At 41.2% G+C, this 18349-nt stretch overlaps 1 protein-coding gene across 1 annotated transcript in view; it reads right to left on the minus strand.

The window, feature by feature from the left end:
- Positions 1–18349, minus strand: part of RGS7BP (regulator of G protein signaling 7 binding protein) — a 94289-nt gene that overhangs the window by 17275 nt on the left and 58665 nt on the right. Inside the window, exons 3-4 of the mRNA XM_032849782.1 lie at positions 17724–17854; positions 874–1021 (exon numbers count right to left, since the gene is read on the minus strand). Coding sequence (XP_032705673.1) covers positions 874–1021; positions 17724–17854 — 279 coding nt within the window. The remainder of the gene's footprint in view (positions 1–873; positions 1022–17723; positions 17855–18349) is intronic.

The raw sequence follows: 18349 nt of genomic DNA on the forward strand, positions 1-18349 counted from the left end.
TAAAAATAAAAAAATAAAATGTTCATTATCTTGTCAGTGATTCAGCTCCACACAAAGCACTCAGTGGAATTGCCCAGTATTCATTCAACTGCTTTGTGTCAGCTCTAGGGACATTAGTAGCAAAGGACATGATATCACTGTGAAGGCCAGTAAACAAGGGCCTCATCCTCTTGCCTTCCAGAATGGCATTTTTTGCATCTAGATGAGCCGTGGCACGTATTGTTATATTATTATTCCTTCCTTTTCCGAAGTGAAATTGAATCACTGTAGAATCTCTTCTTCTCTAGAAGGAAACTCCCTATCAGTGAGCTATTGCTTGTTAAGACAAATGCATTAACTGGCTTTGACCACTAAGGAGGCATTCAGCTATATTCTGGGAAAGCAAGAAAAGGGAGCTCTGTGAAAAGCTGTCAACTGGACAGAATGCTTAGCCCCTGACTGACAGCTCAGCCGGCCATTCCATACACCTGAAATGCAAGAGTCTACTGGTGACATCTTTGCATGATTTTGGATTCTTCTCCTTTAAACAAATGGAAATTTTGGTCCCTACCCAGTGGGTGAGATGTGATGGTATATAGATTCAACTTTCTCCCTTCCCAAGGAAGCACACTGTTTTCATTTCCATGGAGACACAGTGTGGTACAGTGGTATAAAAAGAGGCCTGGTAGCCTGTGACTACTGGAAATCCTGCTAGCATTCTGCTGCAGGGTTTGGACTCCTTACCTTCTTTTACCTCAATATTCTGAGATTTCTGGAATCTGAATCTGAAAGACAAAAGCTGAATCTAAAAGAGAAAAATCTCAACTTTTATAGCCCCTAAGAGTATTTGCTGGAAGAATACTGGCAGTCTATTTAGGGTAACTTCCCACTTACCTTTCAGTGTTCTCGATGTCTGTGGAAACCTGCCAGGAATGTTGCTGAATATCTACAGGGGATGATGAGGAGTCCTCTAGAGCAGGTGTTTCTGTGCTCTCCTCAATTTTGCAGTCCAAACTCTTGGTTCCCCCACCAGGCTCCTTTCCTATGTCGGGGGCAGTTGGCGGGGGGGGGGGATGTTGGTAAAGAGAAAAGGAAAAGAAATCATAAATTCAGGTTCTGTAGCCAAGATACCATTGCAAGGATCATCTGCTTTGAGTTATAGGTTCCATTAACCCTAATAACTTTCTGAATACTAAATACAATACTAATTCAGTTTCTGAATAACATGAATATGGATATCTCTATCTCTGGCTATATAAATATGTGTACTTGCGTGTGTGTGTGTGTGTGTGTGTGTGTGTGTAGCAGCATGTTTCACAATATTCTACAAAAGATAGTTTGAGGTCAGTACAACAAGATCAAGGCAAAATCAGGGTTCAGTCTTTGATGAAATATGGGGGCTCTATAATCCATTCTTAGGTAGATCAGGTCAGCTTGGGAGGGGGGTTTCAGTCTGTGAAATCAAATTGATTTTTGGTTCTTGGATTCAAGGGCAACTAAGATGGCCAGGAACAGATGATAGCCCTCAGGAAGAATGGGAGCTTTGGCCCTTTTCTCTGATTCTGACCTTGGCTGTCTTGGATTCATATTTCTTAATCAAATATACATTTTGGGACCCAGTATGTGGAAAGTAGTACTATCTTAGTATGTGGGAAACAGGAAATATTATGGACTTGACTTCCATTTCCTTGCCTTTCCAACCTCTTTTAGTTTATGCTTCTGTGAGGGTATTCCCTCACAGCCTCAAGTTCAGCCTCAAGATCCAGACTTTTGCTCTGCTGAGACCATAAAGTGCCATCAACTAAAGTGCCATGGAGTTCCTGGGTAGCCGTCCATGGCAATGCACGGCCAATCCACTAGGACTGTATTTAGCATGCCTAATCTCAAGTGAAAAAATCAGTACTTTCTAGAGACAAATCTCCAAATTGGTTCAGTAATAAATTCATATGACGTTAAATGGGAGTTATAGTCTATGGCCCAGAAAGCCTCTGTTAACATCTTTGATTCGGCCGTGAACTTTGTCTTCTGCAGGGGTGTGTCCTGAAATCATGGGAATGACCGATCATGAAGTCAGAGAACTGAATTTTGTCAGTTGTTCATTCACTCTTTCATTCGTTTATTCACTTACATATATTTCCCGAGTGTTAGCCAAGTACCAGCTACTGGGATTGATGCTGGATTATTTCTTTTACCCTCTTATGCAGTGTTATTTGTAGTGTATAGCTGCAGCTGGAGACAAGTTGTTAAGAATTTGTTATAGCCCATATCATTGAATATCCATGAGATAGCAGCTACACCAGGTTACCTCTCAGCTGTTTCCCTATTCCTGATGTGTGTTTTGCATGGTTAAAAAAACAACAACATAGGGGTGCCTGGGTGGCTCAGCTGGTCAAGCTGTCTGCTTGTGGCTCAGGTCAGGACTTCAGAATCCTGGGATAGAGCCCTGCGTCGAGCTTCCTGCCAGTGGAGAAGGGGCTGCTCCCTCTCCCTCTGCTTCTCCCAGCCACTTAGGCTCTCTCTCTTCCCTCAAATAAAATCTTTAAAAAAAACCCAATATGAACAAAACAATAAAACAAATACACTTGTGAACAGGATGGTAAAATCTAATAGGAAGATTTTCCCTTGGATTCCTGGCTGAAGGAGACTTGCAGAAAATCTCATCCCGGGGCGCCTGGGTGGCTCAGTGGGTTAAGCCTCTGCCTTCGGCTCAGGTCATGATCCCAGGGTCCTGGGATCAAGCGCCTCATTGGGCTCCCTGCTCAGCAGGGAGCCTGCTTCCCCCTCTCTCTCTGCCTGCCTCTCTGCCTGCTTGTGATCTCTCTCTGTCAAATAAATAAATAAAATCTTAAAAAAAAAAATCTCATTCCTGACAATTCTAACCTATATGGCAGCAACACCAGGAAACAGAGACAAGCCATTAAGTGGTAATTAACTGTTCACCATTCATCAACCTATAGTTGAAATGGACCTCGGAATATTCAGCCAAAGCTCAAACACAAGTTTGCTGATGAGAACTTTTGATCCTTTTGTGTGTACTTTGTGCTCATTGATCCTGAGTGATGGAACTGCTTTTCCAATTTTATGGTATGCTGTTGGGGTGAAATTTAATTAAGCACGTAATTTAGCATATTATCATTTCACAGTTGGAGGCCACTGACCTCTTAAAAGCAATTGCATTGCGCTTCCTGGGAGAGTGCAACAAATTCAGTCCATCTGCCACCCCCCACCGGGCAGGGTTGGCCTTAGGAAGCAGTTCTGCAGGGGTGGCTGAGATCTGAGAGAGAAGCAAAAGTGGGGGAGGGGGTGTCCCTAAAATTCTGAAGGATTGGGCCATCTGAAAGCACACATGGCTGCTGTGGTCCTCCTGTGGAGCAGAAATGCCTTGGGGAACACAGCATGGTTTGGGCAGCAAAGGAACAGGAAGAAGATACACACACAGACCCGGTCCTCCGCGTATCGGCTTTGCTTGGCTTGGGGCCACCATAGCCCCTGTCCTGTGGTCAGAGCTTTCATTCAAATGAGGACAGGGGAGGACACAAGGTAGTGTAATGCCCTTTCTCGGAGCCCTCTCTTTATCTCATTCATATATATATATATATATGCACACACAGAGATGATATACTTTTTACGTAAAAAGGCACAAATAGAATCCTTTCCACAAGTAGTGTGTTTACACTTACTGCCCATAATGCTTCTACTGCTTCTATAAGACAAAGATCATTCTGTAACCTTTTCAAAGTAAAATAACGGTTCATATATTCCTGAAGCACACCTGTGACACACCTGTGAGCTTGTAATGCCAAGTCATCTCCTCCTTCTCTTCCTTTTTCAGGAACTAGTTCTAACTCTGCTAATGTAGATGAACAAAAATAAAAACCTTGGATGTTGGACTTGCAGTTTAGTGCTTTCTAGCAGCTCACACAATCTCTGCAGAATTTTGATCATATTGTTTCTTCTCTGGCTGAAACATCTTGAAAAGACAGAAGGGATCAGTATGAATTTAAGGGGTTTTCAATTCCATAGTATTTGTGGGGTCAAGTTCACTCAGCTTGTAGATAATAACTTTCTGGAGGGCATCCCTTCCCAGTATGGAGTCTGTTTATTGCCTTCATGGTACTTATCTGTTTTAGAAATTATCTTGCTTATGTATTGGTTAACAAATTAAACACATTTTTATTATATTTATTTATTTTTTAATAGTTTATTTATTTAAGAGAGAGAGCTAGTGCCTACACAAGCAGGGGGAGTGGCAGAGGGAGAAGTGCTCCCCACCGAGCAGGAAGCCCGATGTGGGGCTCTATCCCAGGCCCCGGGGAGGGTGACCTGAGCCAAAGGCAGATGCTCAACCCACTGAGCCACCCAGGTACCCCAATACCTTTTTAATAGTACATAAATTTGAATATGCTTTTTTCTTGTAACTCTTTCTTATCTCTAATACTGTGTATTCATGGCTCCTGATTTCTTTGTATACCATCTCCTGGGTTCCACATCTTTAGCTTTCTTGGATTCAGTTTTCATTTTGTTGCAGCATATCGTTGACTGATTATTTCAGAGCCTCTCTGGAATGTAAAATTTTTACTCTTTAAGTAACTGAAAATACTTTTTTCTTCTGTCTCTCTCTTCCCCTCTCTCTCTTTGTGCTCACACTTAAAGTTTAATTGGCTGGATATAGAAATCTATCTTAAAAGTAAATTTCTCTCAGAACTTATCTTACCTTATCTTATCATACCTTATCTCTTGTCCATTTCCACAGTGATTTGTGTGGAGCCTGTTTACAGCTCTGAAAAATTTGTAGGGTATTATCTTTAAATTTTTGGTTTATGAGATGGTTCCTAAATTTGTGTAAGTGTAGCTTCTCTTTCTGTTCATCTTTGTTGGCATTTGATTGGCATTTGCAACCTATCTCCCCTTTTATATTCTGGAAATTTGCAAACCACCTGCAAACTTGCAATAACACAATGGACACCTAGATATTCTGGTCTCACCAACTGTTAACATTTAGCTGTATTTTATTTCTTTTGAATTTAATTTAATTTAATTTCTCTATATGTGTGGTATGTATATACGTCTCATATATATAGACTATATGGATTATATGTAATTTCTATATTTAAAACTACAAATAAATATCGTTTTTATGACCCATTTAAGAGTAAGTTGCAGACATTAATAACACTTTATTCTAAATACTTCAGCATGCATCTCCTAAAGAACAAGTATGTTTTCCTCCATAAGCTCAAAACAATGATTGCACCAAAAAAATATTTAACTTGGATTAAATATCCAATACAATTTGATACAATACTATTAATTAATTTGTGGACTGTATTCGCATTTCCCTAGTTGTTTCAATAATGTTTTTTCTAGCTTTTTCTTAATCAAAGGCTCCAGTTAAGGACTGTGCCCTCTATTTGGTCGTTGTTTTTCTTTCTTCTCCTGTTGTGTAGAAGAGCATCCTAGTCTTTTTGTCTCTCATGTCATTAATATTTTTGAATGAAGAGTTCAGGCTGGTTGTTTTATAGAGAGTCTTTCAGTTTGGATTTGTATTCTTGTTTCTGCATGTCTGGGTTCAGAGTAAACATTTTTTGGCAAGTGTATTATAGAAGTGATACTGTATCCTTCTTAGAGCAGTGCATCTGAAAGCTCATGAGTCACTTTGTCCCATTGTTGTTAAGTATTATTGATTGCTTGGTTTCTGCCCAAAGCTTTCATTCCAATGGGAAAAAGGGACCCACCATTATAGATGTACCCTATTCCCTTAGTGATTTCTAAGTACCCTATGGAGTGATTCATTGAGAAGTTACGGCATTTTCAGCTTAAGTAGTTTTTCTGTTTTTCTTGATTATCTCCTTCTCTATTCTCTCCATTCTTTCCAAATTTCTCTTTCTTACTGGAGTCTCTGGAACCTTCCTATATGTTTCTTTTCTTTCTTTCTTTCTTTCTTTTTTTTTTTTTTAAGATTTTATTATTTATTTATTTGCTAGAGAGAGAGAGAAAGAGATGGAGAGCAAAAGCAGGGGGAGTGGCAGGCAGAGGAAGAAGCAGGCTCCCTGCTGAGCAAGGAGCCCAATGTGGGACTCATCCCAGGACCCTAGGATCATGACCCTAGCCGACAGCAGACACCCAGTGACTGAGCCACCCAGGTATCCCCCATCTGATATGTTTCTTAACTATCACCCACACTCCACATTTATTTTGGGGGCTGAATTCTGGGAGAATACCTTGACTTGATCGTATAGTTCACTATTTTAGGGTCTCAGTATATTCATTATAATAATTGTTAAGATCTGCGAAGGGTCTGAGATTTTACTCTGCCTGTGAGTTAGCCTGCCACAGTTTCATGGATCCTGGAAGAAGACTTGAGACTTCTAAGTCGGATACAAGTTTGTTACTTACAGAACAGCAGTGGCCAGACTATAAGCATTTGTGTTGGTTTCTTGAGTCCTAATTCCCACAGGGAGAAACAGAAAGGGCCAGATCACTACTGGTGGAACACAGGGCTATGTGACAGGAGAGGAACCCCGAGCTTAGGGATCCTGCCTTTAAAAGCATGTCTGCTCTTTGCCCCAGAGGGAAACATTCTCAATTACACTTGAATAGTTGGTATGCCCTGCCATGGGGAGAGACACTATCTCTATTTTCCAAGGCATTTACTGAGTAAATATCCTTGAAAAGATAGTATAAAACAAAGGGCAGTCAGTGCCTCACTGTATAAGATGTACAGAAATGCAAGAGACTGGAGAGTTGTCTCCCAACACCAATTAACTCGTCTATTTCGTTTTTATTTGATTGATAATATTATTACCCCAACAAATCTGTCTGCTTCCTTTTCGTTATAGACTATTATTGTTCTATGGATATGGTAGACTCATAAATCTCTGAGAATATCTACTACATATATGTTAAGTTCTTCATCTGTTCCCACTTTATGATTTTTAAATTTGTCATCCCTGGATGTCTATCCAGGTTTATCTGTGAGGATCTCAGTTTGCCCATCACTCTGACTATAGTGTCCTCCTTCTGGCTATTATGGAGAAGGAACAGGATGTATGGCTGCAAAACGTGTGTTTCAGGCTTGTCTTCTGTGTGTTTCTCATCTCCAGTGTAAGTTACCTGGGCACCTGCCTATTTTTCAGGCCCCCTGTCTATTCAGAGTTTTCTGTTTAAAACTTAGTACTGCGAGATATACTGAGCAGTTTAGCCTGGGGAAAACGTGAGTAATGTGCTCACTTTCTTCTTCTTCCACGGCTGTCTTTATGGAGGCACAGAGTTATTTCACACTCGGCTCTGCTTTGCTCCCCGTCTGGACAATCACACCAGATGTCCTCCTGGGGCGAGCAGGGATGGTCTCTGTTGGTCACTGTGGGGCAGCCCAGCTTTTTTTTTTTTTTTTTTAAGCCAGCTTGTTCTGAATGCAATTTCAAACCTTAATTTCCCTGACAGCAGTTCCAGAAATCCTTCCTGTGATTTGCATTTGTTGATTCCAGCTTCAAAGTATTTCTGGAATTGATTTTATTTTTGCAGTCATTTTCTCCTGCCTGAACTTCTTTTGTTTCTCTTTGAGTGTCTTACCAGCTATGGTTTCTCCTGTTCGTTTATATCCACCAATCCGTTCCCATTAGCTTGGTAGCTTTGCGAAATTCTCCAAAATTTCTGGTTTGAGAGAGCATCCTTCCTTGTTTTTCAGGGGCATAGAAGACTATGCTGTTTTTGCTGATCTCTGTTTTCTTTTCCTCCTTCAATTAGGAGGGGCCACGGGACAGAACTATGGCCAATGGATTGTCAGTAGGAGTGATGTAGGCCTCTTCCAAACTGGATCCTGAAAATCCTCCCATGTGACTCCCCTTGCTTTCTTTTCTCCCCCTGAACTTTGAGTGGATGTGTATAATGGGAAGAGCAACACTGCTCACCCATCCCAGCTCTGGCATTGGACTATGATGTGGATAAATAATGAACTTGTATTGTTCTCTTTGGCCAAGATTTGGTGTTGTTTCATGCAGTAGTTACTCTACCCTGACAAATCTAAGAACTAATATGGATTTTTTTTTTTTCATTATATCTTCTTCTGTTATTTCAATCATTTTTTGGTACTATGAGGGGAAATACAGGTATGAGTTTGGTTTCACATTTCTGGACAAGCTTTTCCACCAATTACATTCCTCTTTTGATGACAGATGCAGAATGAAAGCAGTTCATTCTTTCATTCAGTAGTTATTAACTGAAACTTTAGCCTGCTCTAGGCATTATGCTAAATTCTAATGATATAGAGGTGAACACACTCAAGGAGATCAAATCTAGAGAGGCCAACAGACAAGAAACCAAACAACTACCCCTCAGTGTAAAAGGTGCTAAAGGTTGTGCCATGGAAATGCTTGGGGGCCATTTTGGGGCTGTATCAGCCCAGGATTGCAGGGCCAACGAAAGCTTCCTGTAGGAAGTCCATCTCTGTTCTGACCCAGAAACTAGGCCAGATGAAAGGGATGAATATGAAATGGGTAGTATGTCCCAGGTTAAAGGAGCAACTGAAAAGAAGGTGCAAGTTCAGGTACCTACAAGTAGTTCATGATCCCTGGAGAGTGCCATGGCAAGGGATGGGGGCATGTGAGGTGGGGGTTGCTAGTGAAAGAGGAGGCTGGAAAAATTAAGGTCAATACGTGCATGTTCTTCTGAACAGCATTAACGAGGCAGCAGAAGAGTGCTCCTCAACCTTGGACAGTGGCCAGTTGGAGTTCTTTACCCCTCACTTCCCGGCTTTGACCAGGTGTCCTCAGAGTGGATTATCAGTTCTCCAACATCAGGTGGGCTCTCTGCCCTGCTCTCAGGAAAGGGACCAACCAGCTTACAAATGGTAACTTCAAGTCAATGTTTTACTTTTCCCAAGAGAGTAAATATGCATTTAAAATCATTTCTGATTATGCAGTGAAAAAAACTCTGGCCCCTGAAAAATCAATTTCAGGCCTCACTGAACAAATTTTTGCTCAAGGAGGGGACAGGGGTAGGGGAGAGAGTCTGTAGAGTACCTTGAAATCATACTAAGCTGGCTTTATCACTGTTAAGAACTAGGACATCAAAAAGTTGGCCACTTTCCTCAGGGCCTTTCAGGGCTTTTTGCCTTTAGCTCCTTTGGGATTTCCATGTATTTTTAGCTTGTTTATGGATAATATAATAGGCATGTTTGAGGAAAAGTTGAGGGAAACCACCCATGAAGCACATACCAGTTTGGAAAGCTGGTTATTCTTATATTCGTGAGAAATGGTCAGTTGTTTGGGAGAAATGAAGAACACATCTGATTGTGGGGCAGCCTCAAGAGTTCCATTGAGCTCCCTCCATGTCAGAAGTCTTCGGCACTGGCCCTGGCAGATGGGGCTGGGGTCCTTTATTTACAGATGTAGGGGGTTCTTTATCATACTTGACTTTGACTTTCATTCTCTTGATTTCTTATTTCTTCCACCCTTTTTCTTCTCCGTCTGTATTTTCCTCGATTCCTTTTCCCTTTCTCCCTTCCATTCCTTCTTGCTCTCTTGCCCATCTTCAGTCCACCAGTGACACTGGGAAGCACTGCTCTAGACAGTGTCTCTTTGGAGGCCCTGAGTTTGACCTCTGGTGTCTAGCAATGTCAATATTATCCAATTGCGTACATTTCCCCAGGAATCAAAACAAAACAAACCAATCTTCTCTGAGCTAATATTATACCACTGCACTATCATTTCCTTGATGATAGGGGCAAATTTCCCATGTTCTTTGTACTCCTAACATGTTATCTGCTATGCTTAGGGAAAGCTTTCACAACAGTTTCATCCTGACTGTGAGCAAGATGAACATGGTCTACATGAGAAGCATGTATGGAACCTTATCTAGATAGTTCTTCTCACTTTCAAGGATTTCTATAACTGGGAGGTGCAACTGTGAAAAAAAATGGAGGAAATGGAGGCTATTTGTGAGGTAATCCACCTTTACTCCTGTGTTTCTAAAAGCGTGTAATTTGCATAGAAATAAGTTATACTAATTCAGTTAGTTGTTCACCTGTACTAAAAAGTAGTTTCAAAGGCTTTTCTACACCGTGCTAGGAAGATACTCACAGTGCCATAAGACGCATAGAAAATATGGAAAATAAAAATGTTATCATCAACAGAGCCCCATTCTTACCCATACACTGGAAAGTAAACATTTTTCAATTCAGAAGAGATACAGGACTCTTCTCCTTCCCCCACTTCTCTGTGCTCCTGACCATCCCTTCTAGGCTAGCTCCCCAGTCACTTTGTATGATATCACACATTCTGTTTTAATTGCAACATTACTGACATTGCACTTTTTAGTATTGGGGATTTTTAGAACATTTGAATTTTTTTCTTTTCTCTTTCTTTCTTTTTCTTCCTTCCTTCCTTCCTTTCTTTTCTTCCTTCCTTTTTTTTTTTTTTAACTGTTTCTCTGCACTAGATTATATACTCCACAATAATAGAGATCTCTTCAGCCTTGGTTATTAAAGTCCCTTAGCACCTCTAACAGAGCCTTAGATATGATAGGTTCTCATTAAATTTTTGTTCAAAGAATGAATGTATGTTTTCACTCAGAATTTGAATCATAGTCTGTTTTAAGATTCATTCTGCTTTATTTCTTCTAACCTGCTGCACTATTTAGTATCAATTGCCTCATTACTTTGGAAAATAAAGTCTTCATTTGTGGCAGTATTCTGTTTGGGGCAGTATTCTGTTTCTGTTTTTATGTTGCTTGTTTCTGTTACTGGTGTGGGTCATTTCCTTTACATTTCTTTTTTTTTTTTTAAGACTTTATTTATTTATTTGTTTATTCTAGAGAGAGAGAGAGAGAGAGAGATCACAAGTAGGCAGAGAGGCAGGCAGAGAGAGGGGGAAGCAGTTCCCCGCTGAGCAGAGAGCCCGATGTGGGACTTGATCCCAGGACCCTGAGACCATGAACCCAGCCGCAGGCAGAGGCTCTCAACCCACTGAGCCACCCAGGTGCCCTTACCTTTACATTTCTTAATAGGAAGCTTGAATACTTCGGAGTCTTTACTGCTCATATTCTCTTCTTTGTTTTGAGCGCATCCTGTGTTTTGCTGGATTTGCAGTTCATTAATTTCTTATTATAGCATCTTGAGCTCTCAGCTTCCACTAGCTTTTGAATTAAGATTTTTCAACTTTTAACATTCCTCTGTCCTTTCCCTTGGTGATTACATTATAGCCTCCAAGGACTTGGAGGCAATTTTGCTGTAAGCTGGGGCTGAGAGGTGGAGTGGAGTCACAGAGGGCCACTGACAGAGCAAGGTGAGACAAAAACACAGATGGAAAGCTCAAGTTCATGCGTGAAGGGGAGGGGCACAGGAGTGTTCTATTGTGTGTACTCCTTTGAGAATGGCCATGTTGCCAAAATGGATCGAATAGGGGAAGAATGTGTGAGAGAGGAAAGCCATGGTCAGAATAGCAGGATCACTGAGTTCCTTTAGAAATGTGGCTCTACATTCTGCCAACAGAGTGAATGAGACCTGCAATCTCATTTCCTCGGGAGGCAGGCAGCAGGCGCTGATGGTCAATGCGATACATGGGCTCACTTATGGGAAAAGATTGCCTACCTAACTAAGTGTGAAGAAGGGAGAGCAACTGTTTTGCACTATAAACATAGAAATTACACTCTGTCAAGCAGTGGTCCAATCTACAACTTTAAATGTTAGAATATGAAACTACAAAATGACTAAAATTATTCCCATCTGTCATCTTCTTGAAACAAACAATTCTTCAGAACCACACGCTACGTGGTACAACCCAGTGCCTTTATTAAATCTGGTTTTTTACCTCCCATTACTGTAATTGCCTTTAATTTTGTTGGCCATGAAAAAAAGAAAAGCATTTTATTGCTGTTTTTCTTCTCTTTCTCCTGCTCCACCTCTACCTCCTCCTCCTTCTCCTTCTTTTTGGCAGTAGCGCGATCTTGTAAATTACAAAAAAGATTTCCAAGTAGACTGTACCAATGAGACTTAATGAGACAGCGAAAATGCGAAAGCATGGTGCATGGAAAGAGCATGAAGTTCCACTGAAGATACTGTTAAGGACTCAGGATACTTCTAATTGGCTTAATTGGGAGAGGAAAACAATCATCGGTACAAAATTCAAGCTCACTTGAGGAGCTTCAAAATGATTTGAGCCTTATTTTTCCCAGAAAGAAACCGTACTCTTTGCCCTTGCAGTAACTGTGTGTGCCCTTTTTCTCCAAAGGGTAAGCTCATGCCTACCCAGTGGTGAAACTAAATGTGATACACGGTATGTGCGGGACTTTGGTGCTAGCCATGAGGGGAGTAGAATGAAAATAAATTAAAAGTCCACATAACTGTGAAATACTTTGGCTTCAGTATCGAATCTCAACAACAATAAAGATTGGCCAGACTGGATGATTGGATTACAAGACCTTCCCTCTCCCTGATGGAAAAACAATAGTGAAGTAGAAGGGAATGGCCTTCTACTACTAGTTAGAAATTAGCTAACCTAAGAGTTAGCCAAATGCTTTTTTTTTTTCTTTTTAATCATTCATTAGGGAAAGCATAACAGAAAGAAATTCTAAGCAGAAAGATATTTCGAGTGTCACAGACTACAATGGGAGTCACTGTTGCTGAGACTCGGAGGACTACTGACTTCCTGAATGAAGGGACTTAGTGAGATCTTCTAGACAGGCCACTCCCCTAACTCGAGGCCACACCAGAGATACCACTATGTTTGGAAAAAGACTACATTATCTGGCATCTTAAGTCTTGGTAGACAGACGTGTGTATATCTGGTGGAAGGGGACTGGTTTCTTGATCCGTGCTTCCCCCTGCCATCTCTACCACCTTTCCTGAGGTTTGGAATCACCCACACTTCAGGTTCTACTCCATTGCTCATTTAAAGGCTTTGTGGAGTGCCTGGGTGGCTCAGTCAGTGAAGTGTCTGCCTTCGATTCAGGTCATGGTCTTGGGGTCCTGGGATGGAGCCCTGCATCAGGCTCCCTGCTCAGCAGTGAGTCTGCTTCTCCCTCTCCCTTTGCCCCACCTCCCAACTTGTGCTCTCTGTCTCTGAAAGGAATAAATAAAATCTTAAATAAAAAAAATTAAGGCTTTATATATTTTGCCATAATCACACAACCTAAGTCCATTTCTTAGTAAGTTACTCTGGTAGAGCCTTCTTCCCCATCCCTTCCCCATTTCTTGTTCTCATGCAGTCAGAATGCTTAGGCTTTGCTCATTCCCCAGTGTCTACTGTTATGTGTGGTGACTATGTTTATAGGACAAGATGCATGTTACATCTCTTAATTTGCCTGACTCTTAAAGTTTCATATTCTTGTGCTGTGGTCTATGGATATATTTACTCCTTTTTCTTTTTTTCTATTTGACAGACAGAGATCACAAGTAGGCAGAGAGGCAGGCAGAGAGAAGGGGAAGCAGGCTCCCTGCTGAGCAGAGAGCTTAATGCAGGGCTTAATTCCAGGACCCTGAGACCACGACCTGAGCCGAAGGCAGAGGCTTAGCCCTCTGAGCTACCCAGGTGCCCCTCCTTTTTCTTTTTTTTTTAAAGACTTTATTTTTAAGTAATCTCTACATCCAGAGTGGGGCTCGGACTTACAATCCTGAGATCTAGACTCACATGCTTTACTGACTGAGCCAGCCAGGCTCCCCTGGACATATTTCTTCCAGTTATTTCTGGCAGTCCATGGTCACTGGAGTCAAGTGTTTCTATTCTTTTCAGCCAGGGCCTTCCAGATTGGTAGCAGCAGATATCATAAACTTATTGTGTATTAGCTGAAGGCTTCTGGACACAGGTTACTCTCCACTTTCCAATGACACCAAAGAAAGAAAAAGCAAAAACTAGTGACATCAGCTGACATTTTCTATGCCATCCTGATGGTGGGAATATAAACTAGTGAACAGTATAAACAAGCCAGGATTTGAAAACAATTAGAGGGTTAATCTCTGAGGTGTAATAAGGAAATTAATGGGGAAAGTAAAGAAATAGAGAAGTGTAATAAAAAAATGGGGCCAGGAAAATTAAAAATGATTTCTTTAATGGAACCATCCTTCCCAAGAGCTAGTATTTTATTTGGCATTCCAGAAATTTTCAGGGTATTTGTCCAGTGTGTATTTTCATGCATGTTTTCTAGTGCCTTATTTTTTTCTGGTTTAATGACATTTTTTTGGGGGGGGGTCTACTTTTAGTGACTTATTTCCATTTTTGGTGTTGTTTTTAGATTCTAAATAAGACTATTGTCTTTATGTCTAGTCTGAAGATGTCTCACTGATAAGGAAATGTCCTTCTCCTCATTGCTGCCTTACCTCTATGGGTACTCAGAGAGGCAACAATCCATAAGACAGCTCTTGGAGGGGTTTTCTGGAAACACAGGAGGCTGACCAGGGGTAGATGGTATATACATACTTGAAAAGAGCAAAGAAATATGGTTTGCTGATTATAGATGGTGAGTAGAGAAGGTTACAAATGTATTCAGTTAAAGAAACGTCTCCATGAATTGTTTTTTAATTTTTGTCAAGGAGCAAAAAAGTAAATTGAGTGGTCTCCGATTCAGTAGGCCTAGGGTGGGGCCCAAGTATTTGCATTTCTAACAGGGGAAGCTGGTGCTGCCAGTGGAGAGGCTGAACTTTGGGAACCACAGCTTGATGTCAAGGTCATGTCAAGGGCTGGCGGAGAAAGCACCAGTTCTCACCCATAGCTCTGTGTATCAGAGATACCTACTACTTTGGTGTTTGCTTTTTGTCACCTTGGGTGATAAAGAGGAAAGCAGAGAACAAAGTTGAAAGCATATACTTAGGTGACTAGGGAATGGCAAGTCAAGGAATTGGAAGTTTTCATTTTTATTCATATGGTGGGGTGATTTCCTTTCCTTTCACAGGTAGAGCAACAGCTCTCATTCCTCACTGTCTTTCACAATCACCCGGAATGCCCCTGGAGATTCTGATTCAGTAGGTCCTGGGCAGGGTCCATGAGCCTGCATGTTTATTCAGCATCCTGGGTAATTTTGAAGCAGATTTGCTAAGGATTTGCACTTTAAGTAATGCTGATTTTAGAAGAATAAAATAGATGTCCAAGCACAGCCTTAATCCTACATGTGGGAGCAATCAACGACGTTATCAGGCAGATTCTTTTTAGAGTCGGACATAGAAGGCCGGGTGCAAGAGCAGAGAGCAGGGGGACTTTTTTTTTTTTTTTTCTTTTTCCAGGGGGACTTATTTTTAAAAGAAGATGCAGGGAAAGAAGCAGATCAGAGACTGACAGTGAAGGCAGCAGGAAGTGAAGACCAAATGAGCTGATCAGTTAAGAGGGGATGTGTTTTTTACTTGTGTGCTCAAGACCAAATACAGTAAGGAAGAAACTGGGATGAGGGACTCCTTTTTAGTTTCTTAGGTTTTTTTTTTTTTTTTTTTATTTTTTTATTTTAGAGAGAGAGTGCATGACCAAGGGTAAGGGGGAGGAGGAACAGAGGGGGGCAGAGAGGGGACAAGCAGCCTCTGCACTTGAGTGAGGCGCCTTAAGGGGCTCAACCACACCACGCTGAGATCATGACCTGAGCTGAAATCAACTCAGAAGTTCAATGGAATGAACCACCCAGGTGCCTCTACCTTTTCCTTCTGACCAGAGAGCTAGCAGAGAAGTATTCGTCTTTCAAAAGCCAATCATGAGAAGACAGAGTAAGAGTGGATGGCAGGAGACCAAGTGGCACTCTGAGGAGTTAGAGCGAGAGTGGAGCTGGAGGATACTGGGTGTTGCGGACATGTCATCAACAAGGACGATTCCTGTGGCCTCATGGCCGTGAAATAAAATATGTAAGAGTAGCCAGTGCAGACCTCGGGAAAAAACTGTTTTGTTCTGTTCAACCATAATTTAAAAAGAGTGAAAATGTACTCTGTATATTCTCTGTATATGTGAGTTTATGTGAGAATGTGTGTGTGTGTGTGTGTGAGAGAGAGAGACAGAGACAGAGACAGAGATTGAGAGCAGACAGGAAAAGAGAAAACACTGGGCCAGGGACAACTTATTTGAATGGCCGTCAGCATATATGAGTATTCAGTTTTCTGATCAGGCATCAGGAGTGTCTAGGACCTCATCTCTCCTAACATGTTCACTTGCAGTAATAACAGAAGTTTAAAAAAATAAAAAAGCTGTTGAAAGTTCTGCCTTTAGAAGGAAAAAGGAGGGCACCTGGGTGGCTCAGTCTGCTAAGCATCTGCCTTCAGCTCAGATCATGATCTCAGGGTCCTGGGATCGAGTCCCCCATTGGGCTCCCTGCTTGGCGGGGAGTCTGCTTGTCCCTCTACTGCTCTCCCCAGCTTGTGTACTCTCTCTCAAATAAATAATTAAAATCTTTTTTTTTTTTTAAAGAAGGAAAAAGGAAAAAAAAATAATACTCATGTTTCAAGAAAATGTTCTCTCTTGGGAGCAGTGTAGCATAATCTTATTTTTAGTTCTGCCTTGTGCATATATCCATGAATACACAAGATTTGATTTTTACAAGTTCTTTGTCATGCCGTTTACTTCCCCCCAAATTCCATGCTCATTTGATTTCCAATCTCTACTTTAACTGCTTCTTCCCTTGCAAGGTCCTTCTTTTTCCTTCCCTGCTTGAACTTTATCTTTATAACCTAGCTCAAGCCTCACCCTTTCTATAAGATTTTTCCCTGAATATTATAGGGGTTTCTTCTCTCTTTGGATTTAAATTACAGGTAAGGATTACCTTCTATACATCATCCTATCCTTTTGAGCTCAAGCAAGAAGTGTTTGCATTCAGGAGCTTTCCAATAAATAATTGCACAATGAATGAGGAAAGAAATAGAGCTTGAATCCTCCACAGACAGAAACTTCTGGTTTCCTCCCCAGCATCTGTTCTAATCTACCTGCTCCCATCACATAATGGCCAATGGCTGGCTAGTGTGGACTCCTGTCTTAGATCCAGGAATGGGCTTTGATTGCCCAAATCAATCGGTATAATTCTGGCTAAAGCGATTGGTTCAGGCATAGACCCATGATCCCACCTGGTCCAATCAGAATGAAGCTCAGGACACATCTGAGTCTGTGGTGGGGAGAAATTCTCTGTATGGATCTTTTAGTAGGCAGATGTGATGACTGGAACTGTGGGGATCCCTCTGCTCATGTCGGGGAAAGCAGTGTGAGGGTAAGGCCACCACCCAGGAGAAGGCAGGGTATCATTCGGCGTGTGGGTCAAAAGCTTGATGAGACCACGCTAAAGTCACTGCCATCTCTGGACGTTTCAGCCATTTTAGCCAGTATGTTCCTTTATAGTTTAAGTCAAGAAAGGAGATTTTTCTGTTACTCATATGCCTCCCTATTGTTGGTTGAGTTCCCCCTATTTTTAAATCTTTGAGACATAATATGTAATTTGTCGTCTTGCAGCCAAATTCGTTTAGGGAAAGAGCAGCCAGCCGTCTTGGATGGCATTTACCCCTAGGAAGATCGTTACGTATTTTTGCTCTCTGTGCCGATTGTAACCGAAGTCATGTTCGCAAGTGGTAAAAGACTACATCTGAGAACAGTTTCTACCACAGTTTCTGTTCAAGATGACCTGTGTTCTTAGGCACACAGTACTGGTATAGACTTCTTTGATTAATTTGTATCAGATGCTTCCTGGACATTGACATCCATCCCAACTGTGTGTACATCAGGATGCTTACAGGCCTTTGGAAAAGATAAGCTTTTGTGTAACATCAGTGTTTATGATAGTATGCTAAAGGCAGATACCTTTTCGGTGAAACTGAAGAGACCCCAGCAGACATATGGATTTGAGCATCTCTGTTGTGTACATTTCTAAGCAGCACTGCAGCTGGATATAAAGCCGACAGATTTCTGGATGGATCTCACCATCTTCCGGGCTGCAACAGAATGAAGGAGAAAAGCCGTGAGCATTTCTTAAGATTTCACTCCTCAGCCATTTGTCTCAGCTCTGAGAGGGGAAAATGCTCCATAAAGATTCCTTTAAGCCTTGACTCTAAAATATAGGACGACTTCCTGCTTTCATAGCAATGACCAATGTCACAGTTCTTACATAAGCGTCTTTCTAACAGCTCTTAATTTTTTTTTTCCCCCTTAGCAGCAGATTTCTGCTGGGAGCTTAAAATCATAAATGTTTTAAGTAATTGAAAGTATCATTTTCCATTTAAGGGTTGAAACAAATTTCCAAAATATTTTTAAGTCATAAGACTCTCCTAGCCACAAAAAGAGATTAAAAACTTTTATTTTTAGAGAAACTAACAAAGAGCTATTCAATTATCAACCATGAGAGCTTTTTAATATTAAGATCCTAGAATAATATGATTAGAGAGCCAAGATATCAATTATTTTGAGCAAGGTCTTTTGTCTCAGTCTGA

The sequence above is a fragment of the Lontra canadensis genome, unplaced genomic scaffold (assembly GCF_010015895.1).
Source record: "Lontra canadensis isolate GAN:19392208 unplaced genomic scaffold, GSC_riverotter_1.0 scaffold4, whole genome shotgun sequence".
NCBI classification, from domain to species: domain Eukaryota; kingdom Metazoa; phylum Chordata; class Mammalia; order Carnivora; family Mustelidae; genus Lontra; species Lontra canadensis.